General features: G+C 48.2%; 1 protein-coding gene across 4 annotated transcripts in view; it reads left to right on the top strand.

Moving 5' to 3' along the window:
• Positions 1–26,936, top strand: part of SH3PXD2A (SH3 and PX domains 2A) — a 246,197-nt gene that overhangs the window by 95,339 nt on the left and 123,922 nt on the right. For all 4 annotated transcript variants that reach the window (XM_049855963.1, XM_049855962.1, XM_049855966.1 and 1 more), the window contains exon 4: positions 22,178–22,254. In XM_049855963.1, the coding sequence (XP_049711920.1) occupies positions 22,178–22,254 (77 nt within the window). The remainder of the gene's footprint in view (positions 1–22,177; positions 22,255–26,936) is intronic.

Raw genomic sequence — 26,936 nt, 5'->3', positions numbered from 1 at the left:
CCACCATACTGCAGGGTTGATGGCAGTATCTCCAACTGAAGGAGAGGTCAAATCACTTTCCACCATTACATAACTATGAAGTGTTGGACCCATTACCCAGCTTCCCCCAATGGTAGTATCTTATCTAACTATTGTACATTATCAAAACCAGGAAATTGATATTGGCACAGCTCAATTAACTTGACTACAGACTTGAGTAGTCGATTTTTATTTTAAGATGGTGGAAAGTGCTATTAAATAAGCCTGCCAACTGGTATTTACGAAGGAGGTGGTAGCTCCATAACAGTCCCTGAGAAACTCCACTGCCAGGCTTTACCCATTGGCATTCATACTGCCAACAAAAAGCTTGATTGAACCTTGTTTTATATTACGGAATATTCCACAAAACTTCTGTGTAAATTTAGCTCTTTGGGACAAATCACATCTTCTTTTAGGTGTCCTAAGTAGTTTTCCATTTAGAAGAGGCATCTGCTAAATCCTTTTGTAAAGCAAAGAACCCTTTGTTTTAAAAAAAAAAGAGAGTAACCCCTCTCTCTCTGCTTAACAAATTTTTATAGTTCGGGTATTTCCTACGTTTGCTGGAAGCAGGGCAGACCTGGTAGCTTGGGGATTTGAGCAGTGGCATTGACCCCAGTAGGAGTAGTGCTGTCAAGAACAGTGAAGGGTCTTAGATTTTACCCTACTTGTAAACCAATTAAGTTAGCCAAGCAGAGTTTCATGGATGCCTGCAGAAGATACAAGACTCCTGGGTCAGAGACAAAAGACTTTATTATGACACAACAAGCAGCATGAACATCAGCAACACATTTGCATCAGTTCTCATTGCCCCCACGTCCCATGTTGGTGATGCAAAGCAGCCCAGATGAATGCCTTCGCATGCAATGGGTGCATAACAGGAAAGGAATCCAGATCTTAGGGAACCCACATCTTTTATAATGGATAATAAGCAAACCTGCCCCTTTGCTCCAAAGAACCAAAACCAAATCCATTGTCGTCTAGTTGGTTCCAACTCATAGCGACCCTATAGGCAAAGTGGAACTGCCCCATAGGGTTTCCAAGGCTATAATCTTTATGGAACCAGACTGCCACGTCTTTCTCCCACGGAGTGGCTGGTGGGCTCAAACTGCCAACCTTTTGGTTAGCAGCTGAGCACTTAACCACTGTGCCACAAGTGCTTCTTTTGTTCCAGAGAGAGACACTGTATCTTTCAAGGCTATAAGCAAACCTACTATTCCAGAGGGAGACAATATCTCTATCTTCTACAGCTGTCTGCTATACAAACACCTTGGAAAACATAGTGCAGAAAGAAAGAGCAGTTAATACCTTGCTCCCAAGACATGCAGGAATGAGAGACATCTGCGTGGGAGAATTGTATCCCAACAAGTGTATGCTGTGCCTTCTGGGGTCTCCTGCTTTTTGGAGACCTGGGGAGAAATGCAATTCTTTAGGACATTGGATCAAGCGTGGTGGAGTCAGCAGCCTCTCAGGGCAGCCTACTGTTTACATGGAACTTTCTGTCTTGTTTTAAAAGATGATTGTGGAAATTCCATCTCCTGTTGTCCATCCTGGGATTGGAGTAAATTTCCTGTGCATCCTGAGTTTGCCGGCCTGAGGAGGCTGCCTGGGAGGAAATGGTCCTTGCAGAGTGAAGTAGAATGTGTAGCTGCTGATGTAAAAAGCAAACAACTGAAACCGGGGACCAGGAGACTTCAGAAGCCAGGCAGCGGGGCCGAGAGAGCCCAACATGGCAAAGGCTCTGCAAGGTCTCCACCCAGTCACAAGCCATCTGCCTCTTCCTCTCAGTCTCTGTGCTGGTTGGGACTGGTCCCCTGGGCTTAGAGAAAGCCCCCTTACCCAAACAGCTGAGTCAATCTCTCCATAGCTATCCATATCCCATGGTTGATGAGTCATGGAGGAGCTAGGTCTCTTAGGGAGAAAAGGGAACCTGTGGCCATAATCAAGGTAGGCGCCGTCAGCCTGCACGCAGCCTCGTGACCCTGTGCTCTTAGAGAGGTATATTTTTAGAGCAGGCATCCCTGGTTCTTCTGCACCAGTCTTGCCCTCTAATAAGGAGGCAATTTGGAGCCACAGTGCAGGAGGGTGCCAGGGAATTGCAGGCTCCTTCGTTCTGCAGGGCCTTCCTCTTCCTGCCCCCCAGAGCCCTGTCAGCAGATCCGGTGTTTGTTCCATCGCTGAAGGAAGCAGGGGGAAGGGAGATCTTTAGCTAGAGCAGGTTCAGGCATGGGGAAGAGCCGCCCTCTCCCTGGCTGTCGGCAGTTCTGTGTGTCTCCACCAGGTACCATCCTGGGAAAGCCCTCCCCGAAGGGCCTTGGAAGCTCAGAGATGCTGACTGGCACTGCAGCCCCCAAGGGCCAGGGCCTCACTGGTGGGTGACCTAGGACGACAGGAAAGAACAAACCTATGTGACGGAGAAGGAAAAGACAGGCCTGCTGGTAATGCCAGGTTTTTAAAAAGGTGGACAAGATTATAGGCCTGGCAGGCACCGTGCGCCTTCTTAAAAGCAGCTTTCCTCCTACCTCCTATGGAAGTGTGGGTCTTCTCTTGCTATAATTACTCCCCCACTCCCCAAAATCATTCTCCCACTCTGTAATCTGGGGTGAGTGCTTCTTGGGGCCTGTTGTCGGCAGCCGGCTTTGAATGCTGCACAGAAGAGCCACGTTCAGCCTGCTGCAGATGTGAGCCCTTATGGTGTACGGGGCCCAGCTGTGGGCACTGGGATACAGCCGAGACAGACAGACCAGGTCATTCTTTTCAGGAAGTTCCCTTTCCAGTGGGGGGGTCAGAAAGCAGACCAATAAATGAGTAATTTCCAGTAGTGGTAAGTGCTAGAAAGGAAACTGGCAAGCTAATGTGATAGATAACGCGCCTTGGGGGTTCTCAGATCAGGTGGTCAAGAACAGCAGTTCGGCAGAGGGGACACCTGGGCTGAGCCATCCATGATAACAAAGAGGCAGGCTTGGGAAGATGGGGGGCCAGGCTAGGGACAGCAAGAGCAGTGACCTGAGTATGTGTGTTTGAAGGACAGCAATGAGTGAGGAGGGCTGACTCACCACCTAGAAAGCTGGGCACACAGAGGGAGGGGAGTCTCAAAACTCCAGAGCATGTCTTCTGTGGCAGAGCTGCCCTTTAAGGAGCATGGGAGCGCTCCATATGTGAACAGAAGCAGTGCTTGCAGTTCTGGCTTAGGCACCCAGCCTCCAGTGTCAGTTTCCTGATCCATCAAATGGGGTATCATGGTTTGGGGTGACGTTCCCAGCAGGTAATGCGTGGAAAGCATGGAGCGATCTGCAAAGTGAGTGAGGCAGTGGTGTTACTGATGGAGGGAATTCGCCTCTCCTGCCTCCCTGCTGCAGGCCACACATTTGGGGTTGTGTTTGCTCCATTGCCCTCAGCCTGCCCTCTCACTCTGTGCTGATTCAGCCCTTCCCACTGCACTTCAGCTGCAGCTTCTCCCTCTTCCTTCCTTGCCTGTGTTAACTTGCAAAGCAGCAAGGAGCTTGTTTCTGGAGAGTTCTGTCCAGGTGACTGATCTGGACAGAGAAGTGGGGAGGGAGCTGAGTGGTCCTGTCCCCGATGTCAGGATAATATATCAGGGTCACCAGCTTCGCAGGCTTTCAGCTCCAGAGTTGCCAGGCCTTGCTGGGAATAACGGGCCTTTGCAGGAGGCAGCCACTCAAGGCCCTTATTGCTTTGGAAGGTACATGTGGATTGGGCCCCCAAGATCTTCGCCCATGTCATCCCTGTATTTCAAGACTGGGAAAAGATCCAACTCACCTTCTTATGACTTGCTATGTGTCTTCTTTGTTTGGAGATAAATCTAGAAGGAATCAACCTCCTGAACACCCTCCCCAAACCCTCAGCCCTGAACAGGGTATATCCTGGAATATCTTCTGCAAGAAACCGCTGATCTAAGCAGAAATGAATGTCTGTCATGCTCCCAGTCAGCTCGTATAATTTAACATGTAGAAAAAAAGTGCCTTGGCCTAGGAGTCCCGAGTCCTGGACTCTGGTCCAACTCTTGCTAAGAATCACTGTGCCACAAAATTTAAAAAGTTAAACTAGAAGGTAAAATCCTTTCACTTCATGCTTAGAGAGGACAGTTACACTCTGTTCCCTGGGAGTGGTGGTATCTATAAATTCATACTCAAGTGTAAATGACTGATAGGTCAATTACTTGAACCTAGGTCTTCATAGAGGTGAGAGAGCAAGAGGCAGCTGAGGTGGGAGAAGGGAGCAGGTTCTGGGACTCATGGGGGTGCTGTGAGAAGCCCAGAAAGAGATGCTTGTGGAAGCTTTCAGTATGGCAGCCACAGAGGGTACAAGGCAGGGGTTGGGGGGAGAAGGCTGGAGAACTCAACATGCTAGGCCTTGCAGGCTCTCACAGGCCAAGCAAAGAGGCGAGGATTTTATCCTTGGTGCAGTGAGAAGTCTCTGAAAGATTTTAGTCCTAGGGGCAATGTGATTGGATTTCTCTTTTGCAAGGATCACTCAGGCTTGATGCATGTCTGATGTACTGGAGGGGTGGGGGAGCAAGTGTGAAGTGAGAAGACCAGTGAGAAGACTGGGAAGGCATGGTGGTAAGACAGAAGGCAGCTTAGCCTAGGCTGGGCAATGAGGTGGAAAGAAGCGGAGAAGATCTGAGGTGTGTTTTAGGGAACCACCAAGAGTGATCTGCAAAGTTAGTGATCTGCAAAGTTGCTGGTGAATTGGAGGCAGGAGTGGGAGAGAGCTCAAGAATGATGATGTCCACGGTTCTATCTGGGCAACCCTGGCCAAGATGGCAGAACCAGCGATTCACAGCCTCCACTGGCCCCCCCCAACTCATGCCCTGTGGACTTCCTCCTCCTCCCTGAGATAGCTGAAGCCCTTGGTGCATATGAAAGATGCTTTGTGGTGGTAAAATTCCCTCCACCAACCTCCTCCTCAAGGGCCTCTGGGCGCTGGGCACTCTGGTTTCTGTGTCCAGGTTTCTGTGGGGAGTAGGGAAGGGTGGCAGGGGTTGGTGGTGGTGGAGGGAGAACACTGAAGTCCATTGAGAGAGAGTCCGACCCCCAACACTTCTTAGGAGGTGAAGGCGGCAGGTGCCAAGTCCCCACAGTGTCCCTGGCCTGGCCCTCCACTGCTCTCCAGAGTCACCCCCAACTGGACTCAAGCCCAAGGACAGAGCCCGAGCCAGAGCTCTTCCCTGGCAGGGACAGAGTTGACTCTGTGAGACACCCCAGGCCCAAGTGAACTGATGTACCATTCATCCAGAGGCGCCTGGCGTCAAGCAGAGCAGTCACCTGGGCTCTGAAAACACCTCCCCCTTCACTTCCACAGTTCCAAGGACTGATATCCACTGAGGCAGCCCCAAGATGCTGGGCTGCCTGGCCTCCAGACCACAGTCTGCCTGAAGGGGCTGGCATGGTTTGAAGATGGAGTCTGTTCACCTGAATGTACCTTCAGAAGGAAGGGAGGGTGGCGGTTGCCTGGCAGGACTAGCCCATCTCCACCCTTCAGGGACGGGCGGACGGGAGAGGCCCCACAGGCTTTAGCAGCCAGGATGAGGTTTGTGTGAGGGGGAAAGGGCTAGGTTACTCTTTCTCCCCAGGCCAGAACACAAAGGATTAGATTACACCTCACAGTGAGAAAGAATGGGCAGATCTCCGGGAGAACTTCCAAAGTTGAACTGCCAAAAGAAGCTGTGTAATCCCTCAGCTCTGCAAGCCCCGGAACGCAGTGGTTCTGAGCACTTGCTCTGGAATCAAACAGTTCTGGGTTTGAATGTGGGCTTTCTACTTGGTACGTCATCTGACTTGAAACTCTGCGCTTTTTCCATGGTAGAGACAGGTAAGCATTGTACTTAAGCACTAGAGGACTTAAAGCCAGACAAACCTGGGGTTCAAATCCCAATCCTAAATAGCTGTGTGACCCTGGACCTCTGTTTTACTCTTCATCTCTGTCCTTCCATCATAATCCTCATCTGTGAAATACCTCACAGGGTTGTTAGGAAAATCACAGGGGCTGTTAGCAAAGTTATCAAAATAGAGGTGAGGCAGTCAGTAAGCACTGAGCAATTTGGTGATTATTAGTATGAGGTGGAAACCCTGGTGGTGTAGTGGTTAAGTGCTACGGCTGCTAACCAAAGGGTCAGCAGCTTGAATCCACCAGGTACTCCTTGGAAACTCTATGGGGCAGTTCTACTCTGTCCTGTAGGATTGCTATGAGTCGGAATAGACTCGACGGCATTGGGTTTGGTTTTGGTTGGTTTAGTATGGGGTAATTTGCATGCAGGCCTTCCAGAATCCTTTCGAGGAGCAGGCCTCACAGTTGAGGTTTGCTGCTCAAAATGTGATTCACAGATCAGCAGAATGGGTGTCAGCTGGAGCCTGCTGGAAGTGCAGCCCAGACCGCCTAAGCCCCAGTCTGCAAGTGAGTGATTGGTAGTTTGGTGCCAGGCAACTCTTCTCTGATCGGCATATTTTTTACTCCCAGCCTATTGTTTCAGATCTGAAAGGTGAATTGATAAGTTTAATAGTTGGTGGTCAGTGGAAGTGGTTTAAGTAAGGCCTATGTGGTTTGTTTTTTTTTTTATGTGGTTGGCAAGGCAATTCTCTCCTAGCAGAAAGACTTGCCTCTGAAAGAGAGAGAGTGGAATAGCTGTTCACAGCATGAGCTGAGTAGCCCGGGGATAACTCTTTGTTGATTTGGCAGTAGAGGAAAAGTTGCAAGCAGCTTCCTGAGGTACTGTGGGTGAGGCCTGGAATCTTAACAGATTAAACAATTGTAAATAAAAGAAAATTGCTGCTAAGGGTTATAACTATTATTTATCGAGCACATACCTTTGCCAGGTATTGTGTAAAGTGCTTGTATTTTCTCATTAATTACAATAACCTCCCTTTACAGATGAAGACTCACAGGCTAGAAAGGTTTGAAACTTGCCCAAGGTCACACAGCTAGTAAGAGGCAGAGGTGGGATTCAAACTCAGGATCCTGTACTTCTAAATGAAAGCTCTTGACCACTATTCTCTATATCCTGGAAGTGCTTGCAAGAGAGTAGGACTGATCAAAATTGTAATGCCCCAAGACTACCAGTTGAGGCTCCATATAAAATGGTGGGTATGTCACCTGCAATAGAGTGTTTGCTAAATGAAACTTTGCTTCATTTTGCATCATTTTTTTCAAAAAGTATACTAATTAGAGGCTGAAATATGCTGTCCTTTTAATAAAGTGCCACATGCCTACAGTAAAAAGTCTTGTCTAAATTACATCCTTACTTTCCGTTACCACCCAATTTTAACTATCCACCTAGTGGCAGATGCTGGAATTACAGGCATAATGCCCAGAAGAAATTGACTTCTGGAAGGCTAGCTTTGGAAATCCAAACCTATTAGGTAACTATGTATGTGACAAGCATCACAGATATTCTTTCCTAAGCAAAGATTGAACAGGGGACTAAAAATGAGGAAGAAAGAAGTCAACTTTACCTTTGCTTTTCTATGTGACGCTGAAACCAGGAGGTTTTCATTGGAGGTACCAAATTTGAACCTTAAGAAATATCATATGGTTTTACCTATTCATTACTTAAACTTGATGAGGCAGGAGTTCTGGGCCAGCTTTGCTGCCCCAGTTTCTTTTACTGTGTCTGACAGCACTTCCTGTGAACTGTGTGTAGTGGATTTTCATTTACTCATTCAGATTCTGCCGTAAGGAGGACAAGTTGCAGCCCCTCTCTGAGGCTGAGTTTCCCCATCTATAAAATACAAGGATTGGACTTGACATTTTCTGGGTTTTCTCCCAGTCCCAACATTTTATGATACAAAAGCTATTAAGACCAAAGGAATAAATGCCTAATGGTGGAATATCATGCAAAAGGGAAACATTTCAGGAGAACAGGGGTCTACTAGGCCCTTCTCAAATCCCACTGCATAGGTAAAATGTGACTGCCTCAGTATAAGGCCAGCTTTGTGCCCTTCCCACCTATTCCCCATTTCCACCCCCTTTTATTTCCCTTGGAAGGCGTAGAAAGCCCCCTTGTCTTGAATGTTTCCCCTCAAAGGGCTCCTGCTGAAACGCTGCTGCACACACAGCCAAGACTTTAACCTTCACCTTTGCCCCTGACTTACTCGGTGAAAAAAAGAATTCTTATCCTTCCTTCTCTAGGTATGGGCGGGGCAGGGGGGGCGCAGGTAGAATTAGCTAGGGTTAGTAGGAATTCAATGAAAATATAAATAGAAACATGGTCTATAAATAACACTCCCCCAGAATATTTGGAGGCATGACTACCAGCCAGGCAGCAGACGGTCACAAATCATCAAGGCCGGGACAGTGAGTGTGCGTTATCCAGTTGCTCTGGTGTCTCTCGGGATGCTTCAGACTTGCCAATGGGGCCTGGAGAAACCCTCCCTTTCTGGACTCCAGAAATGCCCTCCTTGTTCACTGCCCTGCCTCCACCTCCTGCAAAACCGTCTTTATGAACAGACGTCTGTGGTGGGTCAGGAACACTGCCTGGAATCAGACCTGGCTTCTAGTCCCAGCTCTGTGTGACTTGGAGAAATTCAGAAGCTAGCTCTCAGCTTGAATTTCTTCATCGGTGGTCATGGGGATTTTAAAAACTGGAATTGTTGGGTGTGTTAGTTTCCTAGGGCTGTGTAACAAAGTACCACAAACTGGGTGACTAAAAACATTAAAAGCCCAAAATCAAGGTGTCAGCAAGTTTGGTTCCTTCTGGATGCTTAGAGGGAGAATCTGTGCCATGCCTCTCTCCCAGCTTCTGGCAGCTCTGGGCAATCCTTGGTGTTTCTTGGCTTGTAGCTGCATCCCTCCAATTTCTGCCTCTGTCATCACATGGCCATCTTCCCTCTGTGTATCTCTGTCTCTGGGTCTCTTCTCCCCTTTTATAAAGACACCACTCAGGTTAGGGCCCATCCTACTCCATTAGGAGCCCTGGTGTTGCTGTGGTTAAGCGTTTGACTGCTAACCAAAAGGTCGGCAGTTCGCATCCACCAGCTGCTACTTGGAAACCCTGTGGGCAGGCCTTCTCTGTCCTAGAGGGTCACTGTAAGTTGGAATTGACTTGATGGCAAAGGGCTACTCCATTGTGACCTCATGTTAACTGATAACATTCAAAGACCCTATTTCCAAACAAGATCACCTTCACAGGTACCGAGGGTGTTATGTGTTGAATTGTGTCCCTTAAAAATATGTGTTGTAAACCCTAACCCCTGTACCTATGGATGTAATCCCATGTAGGAACAGAGTTTTCTTTGTTATGTTAATGAGGAAGTATTAGTGTTGGGTGTGTTTTAAGTTCATCTCTTTTGAGATATAAAAGAACAGATTAAGCAAGCAAGCACAAAGGGAAGGGAAGATACACACTACATGATCTCCAAGGAACCTAGGAATAGAAGCTGAAAAAAGACAAGGACCTTCCCCCAGAGCTGACAAAGAGAGAGAGGCTTCCCTTTGAGCCGGCACCCTGAATTGGACTTCTAGCCTCCTAAACTTGAGGAAATAAATTTCTGTTCCTTAAAGCCACCCATTTGTGGTATTTCTGTAACAGCTTTAACTAAGATAGAGAGTTAAGAATTTAACATATCTTTTGGGGGAAAAAAAAATTTTTTTTTTTTTTTTTGAGGGGGGACACAATTCAATCCATAACGCTGGGTTAGGGTTGGGGTAGAAATTAGAGGAGGTAGGAAAGACAGCGGAGTTGCAGACCCTGGGGAAAATAACTTGTAACGAAGAGGCTGCAACACTTACTCCAGAACCCGGCAGAGCCAGTCCAGGTGCCTTTCTGAGTCTGGGCCTGGTCACTAACTTGCTATATGAAGTTGGGCAAGGCATGGCCCTCTCTGAGCTCAGTTCCAACCATAGAAAATGAGGGAGTGGGATATGATGACCTCTGAGGTCTCCTGGTTTTACCTCCATGATCCATGTGGGCTATGGTGGGTATAGACACTGGTGATACCATAGGTTTGAGCTTGTGCTGTGTGTTCCCTGCCAGTGACCAGGCCCAGGTGTGCTCTCCCAAACCCTGACCCTGGGATTAGAATTTGAAAAAGAAGGGCTCCAGGCTAGGTCTGAAGGCACTTGCATCCCCTCAGGTCAAAATTGTGTCCTCAACCTTGAAGGTTCAGGAACTCAGGTGTGTTCTGAAATACAGAACTTTAGTGGCTCCACTTTGCTCTGTATGGTCCATGTGATTATGTCTCTATTTCCTCTTCAGCCTCTTCTTGTACCTCTCATAATCACACCCCAGTAACCTCCCAACACACACATGTGCACATGCCCACACACACACATACTACTCTCCAGCCACCCTGAGCTGACTTTGGCCTCTCAGGTGTGCCATGGACCCTAGTTTCTGAACCTCTGCTCAGGCTTTTCCACCTGCTGGAATGTTCTCCCACCTTCCTTTGCTTGGCTCCTACCACTTTTCAGGCCTGTCTCCCCTCCTGTGTGTTCCTACGGCTTCCTGTGTGACCCCACTGTAACCTATCACAGTGCAGCGTGATGCCTGTCCAGCTGTCTCTTCCTCCACAGGCTGTGTCCTTGGTGAGGGCGGGGACCATGTCTGTGTTGTTCACCATCACACCCCAGCCCCTGGTTCCGTGCCCAGCACTTGTAGGTGCAGAATAGTTAGTGAGTAAATGAATGATGCATGCTGACCATGCTCATGGGGTTGGGGTGGGTTTGTGATATACACCTGGGAAGAAAGGCCAAGGGAATACATGCCCCTGGGTATGGGGAAAGGAAGGAATATAGCAAAATAATGAAGAGCCTAGACACTTTCATACTGCCTAAAGAAAGAGACCATGGTACATCATATCCCACCCAGCTCCTAGCTGTGTGACCTTTGGCAGATCACTCATCTTTTCTTACTTTCAGTTTACCCTCCTGTCTTAGTTATCTAGTGCTGCTGTAACAGAAATACCACAAGTAGATGGCATTAACAAAGAGAAATTTATTTTCCTCACAGCCTAGTAGCTAGAAGTCCAAATTCAGGGCATCGGCTCCAGGGGAAGGCTTTCTCTCTCTTTCGGCTCTGGAGGAAGGTCTTTGTCCTCAATCTTCCTCTGGTTGAGGAGCTTCTCAGGTCTAAAGGATGCACTCTCCTCCCAGCCCTGCTTTCTTGGTGGTATGAGGTCCCCAACTCTCTGCTTGCTTCCCTTTCCTTTTGTTTCTTGAGAGATAAAAGGTGGTGCAGGCTACACCCCAGGGAAACTCCCTTTACCTTGGCTCAGGGAGGTGACTTGAGTAAGGGTGGTGTTACAATCCCACCCTAGTCCTCTCGACATAAAATTACAATCATGAAATAGAGGCCAACCATACAATATTAGGAGTCATGGCCTAACCAAATTGACACACACATTTTTGGGGGAGGGGGAGACATAACTCAATCCATGACACCATCTGTAAAATGGGATATAACAGTACCTAGATCATAGGTTGTTGTAGAGATTAAATAAGAAATATAGAGTAGTGTGCTTAACATATACCAAGTGCCGAATGAATGTTATGTATTCTCCTTGTAGAAGATGGAACCACAGAAGATGTTGGGGGGAAGTTGCTGAAGACAGTTGACTGTCTCAAATCACTTCTGCCAACAGAATCAAATGCCAAGAAAAGCAGGCTTTAGGGGATAGGGGCCATCCCAAGGGACCCAGGCAAACTCCCCTCTGGCTCCATGCTGGACTTGTGTTCATGGGGCCGCTGTCGAGCCACTGGCTCAGACCTGTGCATCCTGGGATTTTCCTTTGCTTCAGAGCATCGTGGGATGATGCTGAACAAGTGCCTCTCAGCATCATCCCTCTGAAGGGGGCCTGCCCTCTGCCTTCCCACCCACAGCCTCCTCATCCAATGGGCCTTTCTGCTGTGTCTCTTCTGAGCCCTGAAGGCCCTGTACCACAGGGAGAGGCTGCCGGGAAGCTCTGCTCAGCGTCCCACGATCCCCTTCCTGAGGGCAGCCTCCCCTGGAGGGGAGAAGCTGAGGCTGCAGAGCCTGAATGGGGCCCTTTATACGCAGGTTCCCACAGGGAGGGTGCAGAGCCACTGCCCACCGTGCCTGCCACACCCACACGGAGTGCAAACAGCTTAGCCTGATACAGACTTCTGAGTTAACCACATTCTGGCCCCATACTGTCTGGCCCCAGAAGGTGGGAGGCACTGTGGAGAGTCCACCCCTGGGCCAGCAGACCCCCATGTGTGAGAGCAGCTACATCTGCTAGTACCCTCAGGGTTGTGTGTGTATGTACGTATGTGTGCGAGTGAGCAAGAGAGAGGGTGGAGAGGAACCATCTAGAAGGAGATTCTGTAAACACACACACTTATTTATTCATTCAGCATCTGTCAGTCGGGTGCCACTCTACCTGTCCTGTGCTGGGCACTCAGGACACAATAGTGACAAGAAACACGGCTTCACTGACCTCAGGGAGCTTAAATTCTGTGCAGACAGTCATATAAAGAGGCAGATAAGATAATTACCAACTGATAATTCTAGGAAGGGAGAGAGCAGGGGAGACCTCCTTACTTGCAGTAACCTGCCAAGGCCTTCCCAACGAGGTGACATTTACACTGAGATCTCAAGGATGGAAGGTGTTAGCCAGGCGAAGGGTAGTGGGAGCCAGGTCCTGAGAGTGGCATGTAGGGAGCAGGGTGGGAGGGAGGTGCATGAGCTGGATTCTGCCACAGAAAGGAGCTGAGGCTTTGTTCCCAGTGCACTGGGAAGCCACTGAAAAGTTTAAGTAAGGGTTAATAAGATTTAAGAATCTTATTCTGGCTGCTGGTTGGAAATGGATTAGGAGTGAAGGATAGACTGGGAATTCAGACAGGTAAAAGGTCACCAGACAAATCAGATGGGCAGTTGGCCAGATGTAGTGACTTTACCCTCACCTTCTCTGTAACCCCCGGTGCACTCAACACTGTGCGCTGTTTCTAATCCATATTCCAGCCCTATGGTCCCATTTGACATATGATAAGACCAATACTCGGGAAGATGAACATACCCAGGACACAGTGGTTTTAATAGGCTGTGACTGTCAACTTCACACTCTGATCCCCCTGCCTTGAGCTGAAGGGACCTAGATTTTCACTTTTTTTTTTTTTTTTTTTGACTTCCCAGTAAAGCAAGAATAGAAAACCATAGTGTGACTGTGGCCGTGAAGGCCAGTGGTCCACAGGCCCCTGGCTATCACCAGCTGTCTAGCCATTAGTTTAGGTCACATATTATACAGGTTTGCCAAGCATCATCTAGGGTGTACTCACCCCTGTCACAGCTCAGCTCTGAGTGAGACCCCATCCTCTGCCCTACAGAACCACAGTGTCATCCAGTTGGCATTTGTCCTCAGCTTGTCCACTTAAGTATTGTTAGTTTTGATCATGGAGTCCTATCCCATTCCTGGGGCTAAGACCAACCCAGGGAGATCCAATGGAATGCTCTGTCTGCTTCCCAGAGTTGGGCTGACCCTGCCCATTGGCCCTGCCAATCCACAGCACCATTTTGGCTGATATCATTCATTGATATCTACGGGGAATCTCTAGATTCTGGCTACCTTACAGGTAATACCTAAGACCTGGGCCACTGTGATCCAAAGTGAGATCTTATAAGTAATGAAACATCTCCTGTCTATGTCAGGGCTAAAGACCAACCCTGGGCAAGGAAGAACAAATTGGCAAACTGAGGGGTTTTGTTTCTGTTGACACGGCTCTTCCCAAAGCTAATCCTAGAGATAAGCATTTAGCCCTTGGTTACAACAATTAATACATCAAAAGTATGTTCATCTTTCACAAAAATGGTATCTCATTCCAGGGATCAATCAAGTCATTGGCCATGTATTATTTAAAAAACCTTGAAAAGATAAAAGTAAATATAACTGAAATCAATAAATGTGTGAGTGCCATTTCTCTACTATAGACACTACCTGGTCAGTCTAGAGTTCTAACATCTGTATCAGTACAAGCATCCTCACAAACCCCACCCAGTCTTCTAAAAACTGGTCTGGCAAGGGCTTCTGGGGTGCAAGTGATGTTCCCTTTCTTGACCTGGGTACTTGGCATGGGTGTGTTCAGTGTGTGGAAATTCATAGAGTTATACACATGTGTGTGCTATGTCAATAAAAAGTTTAAAAAAAAATAAAGCGTTCTGGTCCTGTAGCTCAATAAAGCTGCTCAAAAAGCTTTTGACTCCATTTTGGTTCAGCAAAGACGCATTACCACCTACAATGTGCTCAGGCAAATGTCCCCATAAACCCCCACAACCCTGCTAAGGACAGGGGAAGAAAGATTTTGTTCTTTCACATGTGCAGACCTGGCTCTGTGTACTGGGTATGGGACGCCCGAACCAGAATTTGGGAGAAGATGATGTTTTTCCCTCCTATGTGTGCTTATGCTTACCATAAGATGGCTGCGGTTACGGGAGAGTTGAAGTTTCGATCTATGGTGTAACCCCAGTGGATGTTTGCCAGTCTGTTTCCGTGGTGTGTGGGGGAGTGGCGGGTGTGGGGAGACTCATCTGTGAGTCATTCTAGAATGCCCCAAGGTGGGCAGATGGAGCGAATAATCGGGCTGCTTCTCCGCTGTGTCACGTCCTCTGCTGTTTGAATTGGGCTGACGGAGGAGCCCCACTCTGAGGAGAAATGATAGCTGTTAGGAAGATGTGGCTGGGGCAGGGATTGAATCAGGCTGAGGGGAGTTAGTCTTTGGCCTTGGATGGTAAGCCAGGTAGATGGGCTGGGTCCTGGTGCCTGGGAAACATGATGGTGTTTGGATTCTACAGGTCGGGAGACAGGCAGGGCTAGGTTTACCCCTCCCCTACCCCGGCTATTTGACCTGGAATTGTCAGCTAATAAGAGATCCCATTTGTTCAACATTTATTATGGGCTGAGCTCTCTGTTACATGCTTTTATACGTTAGTTCCTAGACTCCTTACAATAACCCTTTGAGATGGGCATTATTCCCATTGTAGAGTTTGAAGAAACTGAGATTCAAATAGGTTGTGACTTAATCCCAGGTCACACAACATTAAATGGCAAAGCCAGTTGTGTTAGTCAGGACTCTCCTGGTTACAAGAACTAGACCCTTCTCAATCTGGCTAAAGAGAAAAAGGAGTATGTATCGGCTTATGTAACTAAAAACTTCAGGGGTGGTCGTTTCAGGCATGGCTGGATCTGGGTGACCAAACCTTATGGATCAGAATCTGTGTCTCTCCAGCTTTCATCTTTGTTTTCTTCTCTCTTGACTTCATTCTCAGACAGGCTTCCCCCAAATGGTAGTGGTGATACACAAAGATGCTTCCTAACAACTCCGGGTTTACCGTTTACCAGTTAGCAGCCCCAGTAGATGGAGGGCACTTCTCTCCCCATTGTTCCAGCAAAAATCCTAGACTAACTCTCACCGAACAATTTGAGTCATAGGTCCATGGCTGGAAAATACTGATGGATTACTCCTGAGGTTGGCAGTTGGGATCAGCCCCACTGAAATCACACGGACTGAGAATGAAGGAGGGGTTGCTCCCCAAAAGAAAATCAGGGCGCTGATTAAATAAAAACTGCCAGTCAAAACCCACAAACGCCTACTATGCCAGACTTGATGCCAGAGGTAGCATCCTGGTGTGGAGCTACAACAGATTCGTGTGAGTCAAAACTCAGGGCATGGAGTCAGGATCCCCGGGACTGCTAACCTCTTCGATTTGGGCCTTCTCCTGCCAGAGCCTGCATGTGCCTCAGTGTCCAGCCTCCCCTACCCAAATAGGCCCCTGTTTCTGCTGGCCCAAGCAGAGCGTGCGCGAGACCAGGCGTTGCAGGTGAGAAGCAGAATTAAGTGTTGGGTGTCACCTGCACCAGGCTCAAGGCTGCAGACAGCGAGAGTGTCATCTTAGCTGCAGTACAGGCTGAAAGCAGTCCAGCAGGCCAACAGGTGACCCGCCGCCCCCAGGCTGCGGCAGGTCAGAAGTGGCGTTTTAGCACCTTCAGGGGCCGCATTAGAGAAACAGACAGGGCTTCCCCACTAGTAGTGCAGGCTATAGCATGGGTCGGGTTAACCCAGATGAAGGCTGGGAGGCCACACTGACAGGAAATGGAGCTGAACTTCAAGGGTGGGTCCAGATTGCAGGAAGACTGGGAAGCCAGCAAAAGCTGACTTTGACTCTGTTTCTCCATTCCTCTCCCCTCCACCCATCAGATCCCCTTCCATCAAGGCCTCTGTGCTCTGTGCTCTATCCCCTAACCAGACCCTGTTTTCAAGTAAGGAGTGGATGCTTGTTCATACCCAGGTGTGAATGATTAATAAGGCTTTACTGTACTGTATTCCAGGGAGAGGTTTATATATCTTAACCAGAATCTTAAATCAAAAAAATGAATTTCTTTGAGTGCAGCACAACTAGATGGTGTCTGGCTACGACCACCAACTGCTCTGACATGGATCACAATAGAGAGGCCCAGACAGAGCTGGAGAAAAATGTAGAACAAAATTCAAACTCACAAAAAAAGACCAGACCTACTGGTCTGACATAGACTGAAGAAACCCCAAGAGTATGGCTCCTGGACATCCTTTTAACTCAATACTGAAGTCACTCCTGAGGTTCACCCCTCAGCCAAAGATTAGACAGGCTTATAAAACAAACAATAACACATGTAGTTCAACCGTGTATACAAGACTAAATGGGCACACCACCCCGGGGCAAAGACAAGAAAGCAGGAGGAGACAGGAAGGTTGGATGAATGAAAGTGGGAAATCCAAGGTCAAGAAGGGGAGAGTGCTGACATGCCATAGGGTTGGCAACCAATGTCACAAAACAATATGTGTATTAATTGTTTAATGAGAAGCTATTTTGCTCTGAAAACTTTCACCTAAAGCACACTAAAAAATAAATGAAAAAAAAAAAACCTGAAGAAACCCCCTACAAAATAAACTCTGATTCTGTAATCTCAGGCATCAAAGAAGTAGGCTGCGAGATTAGTTAGTTGGTTAGTTAGTTTTTGGAGGGGAGTATTCTTAGAACTCATCACAGCATACCCCATGTATGGCTGCTTGCTTTAAACCGTGACTTATTTTCCATGGTGAAGACCTCGGTGGAGGAGGAACCTGCTTCAAAGTGACATGCACGCACACACACACACACACACACACACACACACACACACGCACACACACACACACACACACCCCTACACAGGACTTGAACCCAGAGCTCCTGCCCCTGAGACATATACTCTGTCTGCTTGTTCCACCTCCCAGCGCAGCCCAGAGTGGCAGGAAGAGAGACCTCCATCAGCACGCTTTTGACCTAATTACGTTACTTCTCCCCTTTCAGGAATGAGTTAAGTCGTGAGGTCTGTTTCATGCCCTGTGTGTAATCTTCCTTATTACGCTTATCATATTTCTCGGTGGCATCTGCAGGGCATTGAAGCCTCTGGCAGAGCCGAGCCTGACTGTAAACAGGCTGAATTACACTAAGAGCCCCTCCATGCCCTGTGGTCTCTACTTTCTTAATGGGGGTTTTCCTTCTTTTTTTCTCTCCTTTTTAATATGGTCACCAGTTTGGCTCTAACAGTGCGGTTTGGATTCCTAACAGAGAAGTCAAGACCATAGAATCCCTTCCAGATCTTCCCTCCCTCTTCCCGCCTTGGCAAACTGTGCCAAAGCCCCAAGAAAACGCTGCTCCTGTCAGGATTTCAGCAGGAAGAGGGAAGCCCTGTTGGAATTCCAAAAAATCAACTGGGAAATGGCTTATCCAGAAATTCTTCTCTAATTTTGCACCTGAGCAACAGACTCTGAGCCTTGTGGAGAGGACTATGAGGCCTCTAGTCCAGTGGCATGGTGGCCTCACTTGCAGAGGGTGGCCACGTAGGGCAAGGAGGGGGTTCCCTGCTCAGGGACCAGAGCAGGTTAAGATCAGGCAAAGTCTCCCCACCTATCCCCCCATCTCATCCACCTCCATCTCTCCCTCTCTAAACCTCCTTTAGCTTATGGAGGACTTCAGTGGTTCCTTCACTGTTTGTTTTCTGCTAATTCTGTCTCTGCAACCAGATCAGGGACTGTGTCTGCATACACACGCATGCACACATACATGTATGGTACAAACAATTTAATGCACTCAACTGCTAACCAAAGTGTTGGAGGTTTAACTCCACCCAGAGGCACCTCGGAAGGAAAGCCTGGTGATCCAGATCCGAAAAATCAACCATTGAAAACCCTATGGAGCACAGTTCTACTCTGACACATATAGGGTCGCCATGAGTTGGAATTGATTCCATGGCAACTTTTTTTTTTTTTTTAAATACATTTTTTTTTTTTTATAGACATACATGGAGCCCAGGTGGCGCAGTGGTTAAAAGCTTACCTACTAACCAAAATGTTGGCAGTTCGAGTCCACCAGCCACTCTTTGGAAACCTTATAGGGTCGCTATGAGTCAGAATCCACTCAATGGCAACTTTTTTATTTGTTTGTTGTTTGTTTTTAGATATACACATATATATATATATCTCAGATAGGGATGTAAGACGCCATCGCACCTTCGGCCAGCCTTGAGATCGGGAGATTGGGACGGGGCACCCGGCTGCTCTCTCCATCTCCATCCTTTTCTTTTTTGTTTTCTGAAGGGATGAGGAAGGGTGGGAGTGCTATTTTTGGATAATGAGGCTGCTGTTCCATACAGGTCTGTGGGCCCTGGTCCCTTCTATGGTCTCTCCTTCAGTTTCCTCTATTCCTCTATTAGACAAGCCCTTCAGGGTCCTGCGGTATACTGCTTGACTACTGGAGTCACTGAGTGTCTTAGTTATCTAGTGCTGCTACAACAGAAATACCATAACTGGTGGCTTTAACAAGCAGAAATTTATTTTCTCACAGCTTAGGAGGCTAGAAGTCTGAATTCAGGGCACCGGCTCTAGGGAAATGCTTTCTGTCTGTTGGCTCTGGGGGAAGGTCCTTATTCTTTGGCTTCTTGGTGATCTTCACGTGGTGTAGTGTCTTTCTTCCCCCATCTCTGCTTCCTAGCTTGCTTATGTAATCTTTTATATCTCAGAAGAGGTTGACTCAAGGTACACCCTATACTAATCCTGCCTCATTAACATAACAAAGACAACCTATTCCCTAATGGGATTATAAGAACAGGCATAGAGGTTAGGAATTGCAACACATATTTTGGAGGTACACAGTTCAATCCATATCACTGGGTCTGGTCAACCTCTAATCCTGACAGATAACTGACTGAGGAAGAAGGCCCAGAATTCCAGTCCCAGGGCTGCCTGTCATTTTGTCAGTCCCAAGAGTGGGTCTCCTCACAATGTACATTTATTTTTACACGATGTCCCGGTAGCCGTTCCTGCAGCATGCAGGCAATAAAGCAACAGGCAACCAAAAAAGGGTAGGAGGCAAAGAGTCAGGGAATACCAAATCTGTGACATCTTCCTCCACGTTAAAGTGGTTATCGCCAACATCTTGATATATCACATTTTATCTCCTTTCAAGAAGAACACACGGCAGAACCTGTTTATCTCATGATACTGTTCAGTCTGCAAAGTGTCCCTCTGACATGGAGCTGGCCCCTCTTTCCGGCTTCAGAGAGAAAGGGAGGGAAGGCTAGCCTGAGGAAGATTCTAGGAAAGGAAAGTGAATGAACCAGCAGGATTGGCTGAGTATCTGCTGTGTGCAAAGTCTTGTGCTAAGTGGAGTGTGTGGGGCAGAGAGGAGGAATGGGATGCAGACGATGGCCTCAAGTTCACAACGTATTTGGAGAGATGAGAGATACAGATAGGAAACAAGTCACACGCAAGGTGATGCAGTTGATGTTCCACTGCCTGGCTTAAGCAGGGCTGGTGACCAGTACCTGTGGTGACAGGGAAGTCTGGGATGCCTGTGGCAGCTGCTTTTAGTACCCCACCCCTGCATCCCCTCCCTGTTCACCTTTACCTGCTATAGGCTATTTTACGAACAACTGTGACTCTGTGCCTGAGGGCTTTGTTCTAGCTGTGAGAGCACACTGGGCCAAAAGTGCTCTGCAGAGTTAGTGCCCTTGGAAGCAGCCCACAGTGACAACTTGTACCTTCGGGAGCTGGTGATACCTCAGCCTCCTCACCCTCAGTTGGGATACCTCTGAGGTGTACTCTACATCGTCTCCCAGAGTTCCCTAGCAGCACTCAGCTCCATTTGCCCACAGTGATTAACTGGCTTGATAATACTTCCTTCCCTTCCCTTCCTTGCTTCCCATCTCCCCAGTGATAGTTCCTGGGATTATCTCCCAAATAAATGACTTGCACTCCAATCATTGTCTCCAGATCTGCTTATGCAGGAATAGCCTAAGCTGAGGCAATGGACTTTCTTAGTACTTGCACTTGGATAGGAGCTCACGTGGCTTAACATGCAGCTACATATTTGTTCACACGCCATGGAAATTACGTTAATTAGGACTCCTTTAGGGCAAGTGATGAAAATGAATCTCTAACTGGTTTAAATAATGAAAAGAATTTTACTGTTTTATGCAAGCGAAGAGTACAGGGATAGAGCCTAGATTCAGGAACAGCTATACCACCTGCTCGATGTCAAAGGCATCTGCCTCTTGCCATAGTTTGGTTCTGCTTTTCAATCATTTAAGAAGCATCTACTGAGCATCTACCGTGTGCCAGCCATAGTTCCTTCCTCCCAGTTAGTTTCTTAGGTAATAATAAAGATAATCAGGAGCTCCTTAAGGAGCCCTGGTGGCACAGTGGTTAAGTGCCAGGCTGCTAACCGAGAGGTCGGCAGTTGGAACCCACCAGCTCCTCCTCAAGAGAAAGATGTGGCAGTCTTCTTCTGCAAAGATTACAGCCTTGGAAACTCCATGGAGCAGCTCTACTCTGTCCTACAGGGTCACTATGAGTTGGAATTGGTTAGACATCAGTGAGTTTAGAAGCTCCAGATTTTCATCTTATCAGCTTAGCACGTGTGGGAGAAAGAGGGCACCAGCAGAAGCCTCAGGGCTGACTCTCATTGACCCATACTGGGTCCCCTGCCCATCCCTGAGTCAATTACTGTGACTCTGGTTGACCAGGCTGGGTCACATGCCTATCCTTGTTGCCAGGGGATATGGTTAGCCCCATTCAAACCATAAGGGCCGAGAGTGGAGGGGGAGGTTCTCCAGAGGGAAATCAGGTGGCTTGGGACAAGGGATGTCTCTTATAGCTACGGATTAACCACTAACCGCAGGCCAGGCTCTGTGGACCTAAGATGAATCCCACAGGCCCCTGCTGGAAGGGGGCTCACGAATAGCTGTACACACAGCAGAACATGGCAAGTACCTTAGGAATGGACAGAGTGTTGTGAATGTTCTGCAGAGGGAGGTTACTCTCAGCTCAGCCAATCAATCAAGGAAGGTCTTCTGGAAGGGAACATCGGCCCTGGACGTTGTCAGCCACCAGCCACAGAAATGCCAGCCGTGGAAGGCAGTGAACATCGGGCTGAGGAGTTCAGATTCTAAATTTAACAGACCGTTTTAAAGGACTATGCTTTGAGCTATTTGTTATGATTGAGTTAGCCAACTTGGAAGAGCCCGCTGGTAAGCTCTGAGGGGCTGGCATTTCCTGCAAGCCTGGCCCATACCTGTAGAAGGCTTTGCCAGCCCAACTGGGTAGTGCCAATATGGCTGAAGGCTGTGGGTACAAGAGGCTGGGGAGCATTCAGGCTGGGGCAGCCAGGCTTTCCTTGGCGTTGGCTTGTGCCTGCCCTAGAAATAGCCACCCTTCTAAACTAGAATAGGAATTCCTGCCTAGCTAGTAGGAACCACTGCCAGTTTCTCAATGAGGGATGGGCCTGAAAACAAAACACAGCATGTGGGTTGGGCCATCCTTTGTGTTTATTTGTGAGGTCACTTGAGAGCTGTGCTCGCATTGGGGCATTGATCCTGCATTAGACCCAGACAAGGTGACTTGGCCAATTGTTCATGAATGGAAGCCCAAGATGGCAACCTCCGGGGCTCCTCCTCTGCCGGAGAGATCCTGGGCCCTCAGCCTTGGGCGCCTCCTACCTCCCGGGAGAGGTGACAACTCCTCTTTTGTCTCTTTGACGTTGGGCAGAGGAGGTGGCAGGCAGTGGCCACCTAAAGATCTGGGAAGTCCAGGCAGAGGGAAATGAGAAGGTGGGAGTCTCTGGTCCTTCTGGCAGTTTTGCCTGAAACGACCCAGCTCATGAGCATTTCTCTTCCAGGCAAGATCCTCTTCCGGAGAAGCCACATCCGGGATGTAGCTGTGAAGAGGCTGAAGCCCATTGATGAGTACTGCCGGGTAAGGGCATGTCTGGGGGCATCCTATCCGACTGCCTGTCTGGGCGTCTGTCCATCTGTGAAGGAGGTTGTCTGTACAAAGCCCTTGGCTGTAGTAGTTTAGCAGATGTATCCTGAGGCCCGGCGTTTCCTGGCCAGAGAGGTGGGAATGGGTGTCCTTTGGGGAGGGGTCACCTAGTAACTGGGCCATGTCTAGGGCACGAATGTCTCAGGCTCACAGCTTAGCCCATATTCCATTCCAGACATGTCCATGTTTACTAAACACTGTTTTAAACCACTTCTCCCAGCCTCCTGCTGAAGGGATTCTGTATGTGGCATTCTATTGGACACAGAATTATTGCCTTGAATTCTTTTTTGGAAATTGTTGAAATCAGCTCTGAGTTCAGTAGCATCTGAAATTCACATGTGTTTATTCACATAAATCCTTATAGATGTAAATGTTCATACACACATCTTTATAGATGCAAGTGCTCATACATGCACGCGCACGTGCACACACACAGACCCACATTAAAACACCGCTAAAGAGCAGACAGGAGAACAGCTATGTCCTGAACCAGAATCTGTTTTTCTTCCTATGTTGATTAGAGCCTAGGATCCCTGCAGTGAGAATGATAAGCTGTCCCAAGTTCAGCGTCCTTGTCATGTGGCCTCTGGATAGTCAGAATGCCTGAGTTCGAACCTCTGACTAGCTGTGTGAATCTGGGCAAGTTACTTAACTTCTCTGAGCCTTAGTTTCCACATCTGTGCAACTAGAAGAATAGCACCTCCACAGAGGGTGGCTGTGAGGATGGAGTGAAATGGTCCATGGAAAGGCAACAGTCCCATTGCATGGCACAGAGGAAGCTGTCAGTAAATGCCAGCTTTATGTTTTTATTATTACAAGGTGCAAACAACTTAATGTTGATTGCTGGGCACCACTGGCATTAATGGCACGGGAGAGTGTTTTGTAACTTCTGAAATGCTCTGTACTTACGTGGAATCGTTAGACATGAGGTCTCTTATTGCGCTGATACTTTATAATTCCGAATTATAATGCTTGGCAAATAAAAATAAGGACCAAACTGCTAAATTTATTAGCTGCTGTTCCTAAGCCTCTAGGAAGATAAACCAGTTGCTGCTGAGTCAATTCCAACTCATAGCGACCTATATGTGTCAGAGTAGAACTGTGTTCCATAGGTTTTCAATGCCTGCTTTTTCAGAAGTAAATTGCGAGGCCTTTCTTCCGAGGCAGCTCTAAGTGGACTCCAACCTCTAATCATTTGGGTACCAGCCGAGGGCATTAACCATTTGTATCACCCAGGCACTCCTATGGGAAGGTGGGCACTCCCATATATTCACCATCGAATCAAAGTTTGATTTCGGGGACTGCAGATTACACTTAGGCCATGTTTTCTGCCTTTTCCTAAAGGTACCTCAGTGACAGATCCCCTTCAAGCTAGAAGTTCCTGTTCTTCAGATCAATATTCATTTTCCTCCTTAAAGGATGTTTGCTGTTTTCAGCTAAATTGATGGCTGCAGCCAGAGCTTTTGTTTCTCTTTATGCATTTCCCAAGAAGTTAAATAAACGAGCAAAGCTAATGGAGGAGGGGGCAAAGGGCAGGAGGAAACCTTTTGCAGCTGGGATTTATGACTCAAATCAGTCGGGGCCTCCCTGCGCTAGTGAGGCATTGCAATTGAGCTCCATGGAAATGCTGTCTCCTGGGTCACCCGGAGGAGGAAGCTGATAGCATCTTATCTTCTAGGATCAAGCTTTGAACAGGACTCCTGAATCGAGATTAGATTCAGGGGGGTCCTGGGGTCTCAGTGCTGCTGCTGGTGACTGGGGAGCCACTTAAGTGGGGTCTGCAAGAGGATGGGCCTCCTAACCTGATTAGCACAGACAGGAACTGAGAGCCAGGCCACAAAGAGTGGTGTTGTGGGTTCACCGTACAGACAACCATCTCACAGGCAGTAATTTACTCTGAGATAGCCGGGGGCGGGGCGGGGGGGGGCGGCGCGGAGGGCAGTTCAGAAGTGACCTTTAGTTCTGCTGAACTAGAACTCTGTGATCTGTGGCCCAATTGTCTGAGAAACCAGCTGACCTTGGAATGGCCATGAGGGATGAGCCAGTGGTGGTCCATGGCCACTACCACCCGGCATTGCATTTGACACTCTGCCACCAAATACTCCAATTCATGGCCACTCAGTGTGCAACATCTCACTTGGTGACACTGCCACCTAACAGCCAGCTTCAGGGCCAGTACCATGTGTAGTCAGTCCACTCAGTGTCACTGACACCTATAGCCAACCTCCCGGCCAGTGCCATGCAGCAGTCCATGTCAGTGTGCCATGGCCGGCCCTGTCCTTGTCTATACCTGCCCTTGAACGCACTCTGCTGAGAGTCTCTTGCATCTTTATTACCACACTCTGCATCTCCAGCTCTGCTTTGCTTGCCAACATCTCTTTCCTTGGACCACATGGACAAACATGGGCCCGAGGCTGGAATCTGGTGGGGATTCAAACACATCCAAAATTGTGAAACTGACTTTGCAGACAGAGCAGCCAGCTCCTCACGAGGACACAGATGTGGAAAGTCTGACCGCTTGATGGACCTCCCCAGACTTCAGGCTCCCTGCCTCCCTGGCTAGCCAGTCCCTCTGCCTGGTGGCAGTCTCACAGTCCAAACCTCAGTGCTCATTTTAAACGTATGTGGAGCAGATTGGATGAGCGTCATGGAAAATTTACTGAGCCCCAGCCGGGTGATTGTTTTATGTGGCGCTTGAGGGCCGGGTGTCTATCAAGAGGGGTTGCAAAGGCATTTCTTTAACTCCATAAATTAATTTAATGGGCAACATGGTTATGCGGTTCATATTTAATGGTTCTGTGGCCTCGACAAGTTGAAGGCTTTCATCTTCCTAACAATCTTGTGCTATACTGTAGGGCTCAGGTTAGCAGTTTTTATTAGTGACTCCATTTACCCTGTTCCTGTGCGTGAAATACATGTTTGTAGTGTTTGTCCAGGGGATAAAATAAATATCCCTGGGGGGTGACAGTGTTTGAGAATGATCAACTCACCCGTTTGCCCTGTTAATGACATTTATACAAGCCTCCACTTCCTAGTAGTTGTGCCTAGATTTTTTTTTTTTTTTTTGCTGCCCTAATAGCTGAGCTTCTTTCTATTATTCTGCTGTCGATGACAGACTTGCTTTCAGGGGTAAATGACTTTCTTTGTGGTAGGGATGAACGCCTGGACATAGTCACACTGAGGGTAGGTGGTCTGAGCCCAACAAGGATGTCAGCATCAAAGGGGTAAGATCTCCTGACTCTTCCTCCTCTGCATCTCCTAAACCCACTCATTTTTATCCCCACTTCCCAGATTAGAAAACTGAAGCTGTTACATGGTTGTGGAGCTAAGGCTTAGATGTTCTGCCTTCTACTGTGGGATTTTTCCACCATGACCCAACATTGGCTCTCACCTTAATAAAGAGAAAGATCCATGTTGCAATGAAAACAGACCCTTTGGGGCTTCCTGGCATGTGCAATCATCATATGGGGGAGGTAACCTTGTTCTTGTAGTCCTCATTCTGAGCCTGGACCCATAGTGTTTCTGAAGGGGGAGACTGAGTCAGAGAGCCAAGGCTGATCAGTTTATGCCCCGGGTGTTCTGTTACTGTAGGCAAACCCAGTCAGTACAGTATCTCTATCTCCTTTGGCACAGACAGAGCCAGGAAAAGGAGTTTTATAAAGGCCTTCAGAGTAGCCCCATTGCCCACAAGAATGTTGGCACATCCCAACCACCAAGGCCCTCTGTGAAGGGCACCCGGAGCTCCCACAGCCCACAGCTTTCTTCACAGCCCTGTAGTCCAGCCCACCAGACTTGTAGCTTCTCCCAACTAGCCAGGCCCTCTTAGGCCTCCGCCCGTTGGCCAGTGCCAGTTGGCCAGTGCCAGTCCCCTTTCCCCCGGACTCATTCAGCTCCCTCTGGTACCCCCTCCTAGAAGCCTCCCGACTCCCCCGGAAGGCTGACCACACCTGCTCATCTGCTCCCCAGAGAACTTTGCTCAGCCCTCTGCTCTGCAGGAGGGTGATTTTCTATGCCTCCATCTTCTCCAGGGACTGGGAACACCTTGAGGGCCATCCATCTTCACTAACCACCAGGAAGCCTGGCCCCAAGGGTGTTCGGCCAGTGTTTGCTGACAAGATAAAAAGATCACAAGCAGTTGAAGCCTCCCCCAGAGGGTGACACATCCCCCAGGCCCCAAGGACTAGGAACTTTGTGAAATGGCTTAAACTGTGACAGGGAATTAGAGACTATTTACATTTCAAAAAGATTTTCTGCTTAGATCCTTTAAAAAGAGAACCTCCTGTTTGAAATACCCTGATTTATGGAAGTTCAGTGAGGCCCCAGCTTTCTAGATGATGATCTAGGGAGAACAGTCTTGGCAGGGCAGAGGCAGCCCCCAGGGGTGGGGTGGAGATGCAGTAGGATGCCAAATCCGGACTCCAGCACCCCTCACACCACCCCCCTCCCCTCCCTCCCTTGACCCAGAGCAGCTGGGCTTTTGCCTATAAGATTTCCGTTGATTAGAAACTAAAGTGACCTGGCTAAAAAGGGTGGAAATGTTCGATCCCATGTAAAGAGCGGGATACCCATTGTTGTTTTGTCAGACATAGAACTTTGCTTTTTGTCCCAGGACAGAC

Source organism: Elephas maximus, chromosome 16 (assembly GCF_024166365.1).
Source record: "Elephas maximus indicus isolate mEleMax1 chromosome 16, mEleMax1 primary haplotype, whole genome shotgun sequence".
NCBI lineage: Eukaryota > Metazoa > Chordata > Mammalia > Proboscidea > Elephantidae > Elephas > Elephas maximus.
This window is presented reverse-complemented; position numbering and strand designations above follow the sequence as displayed.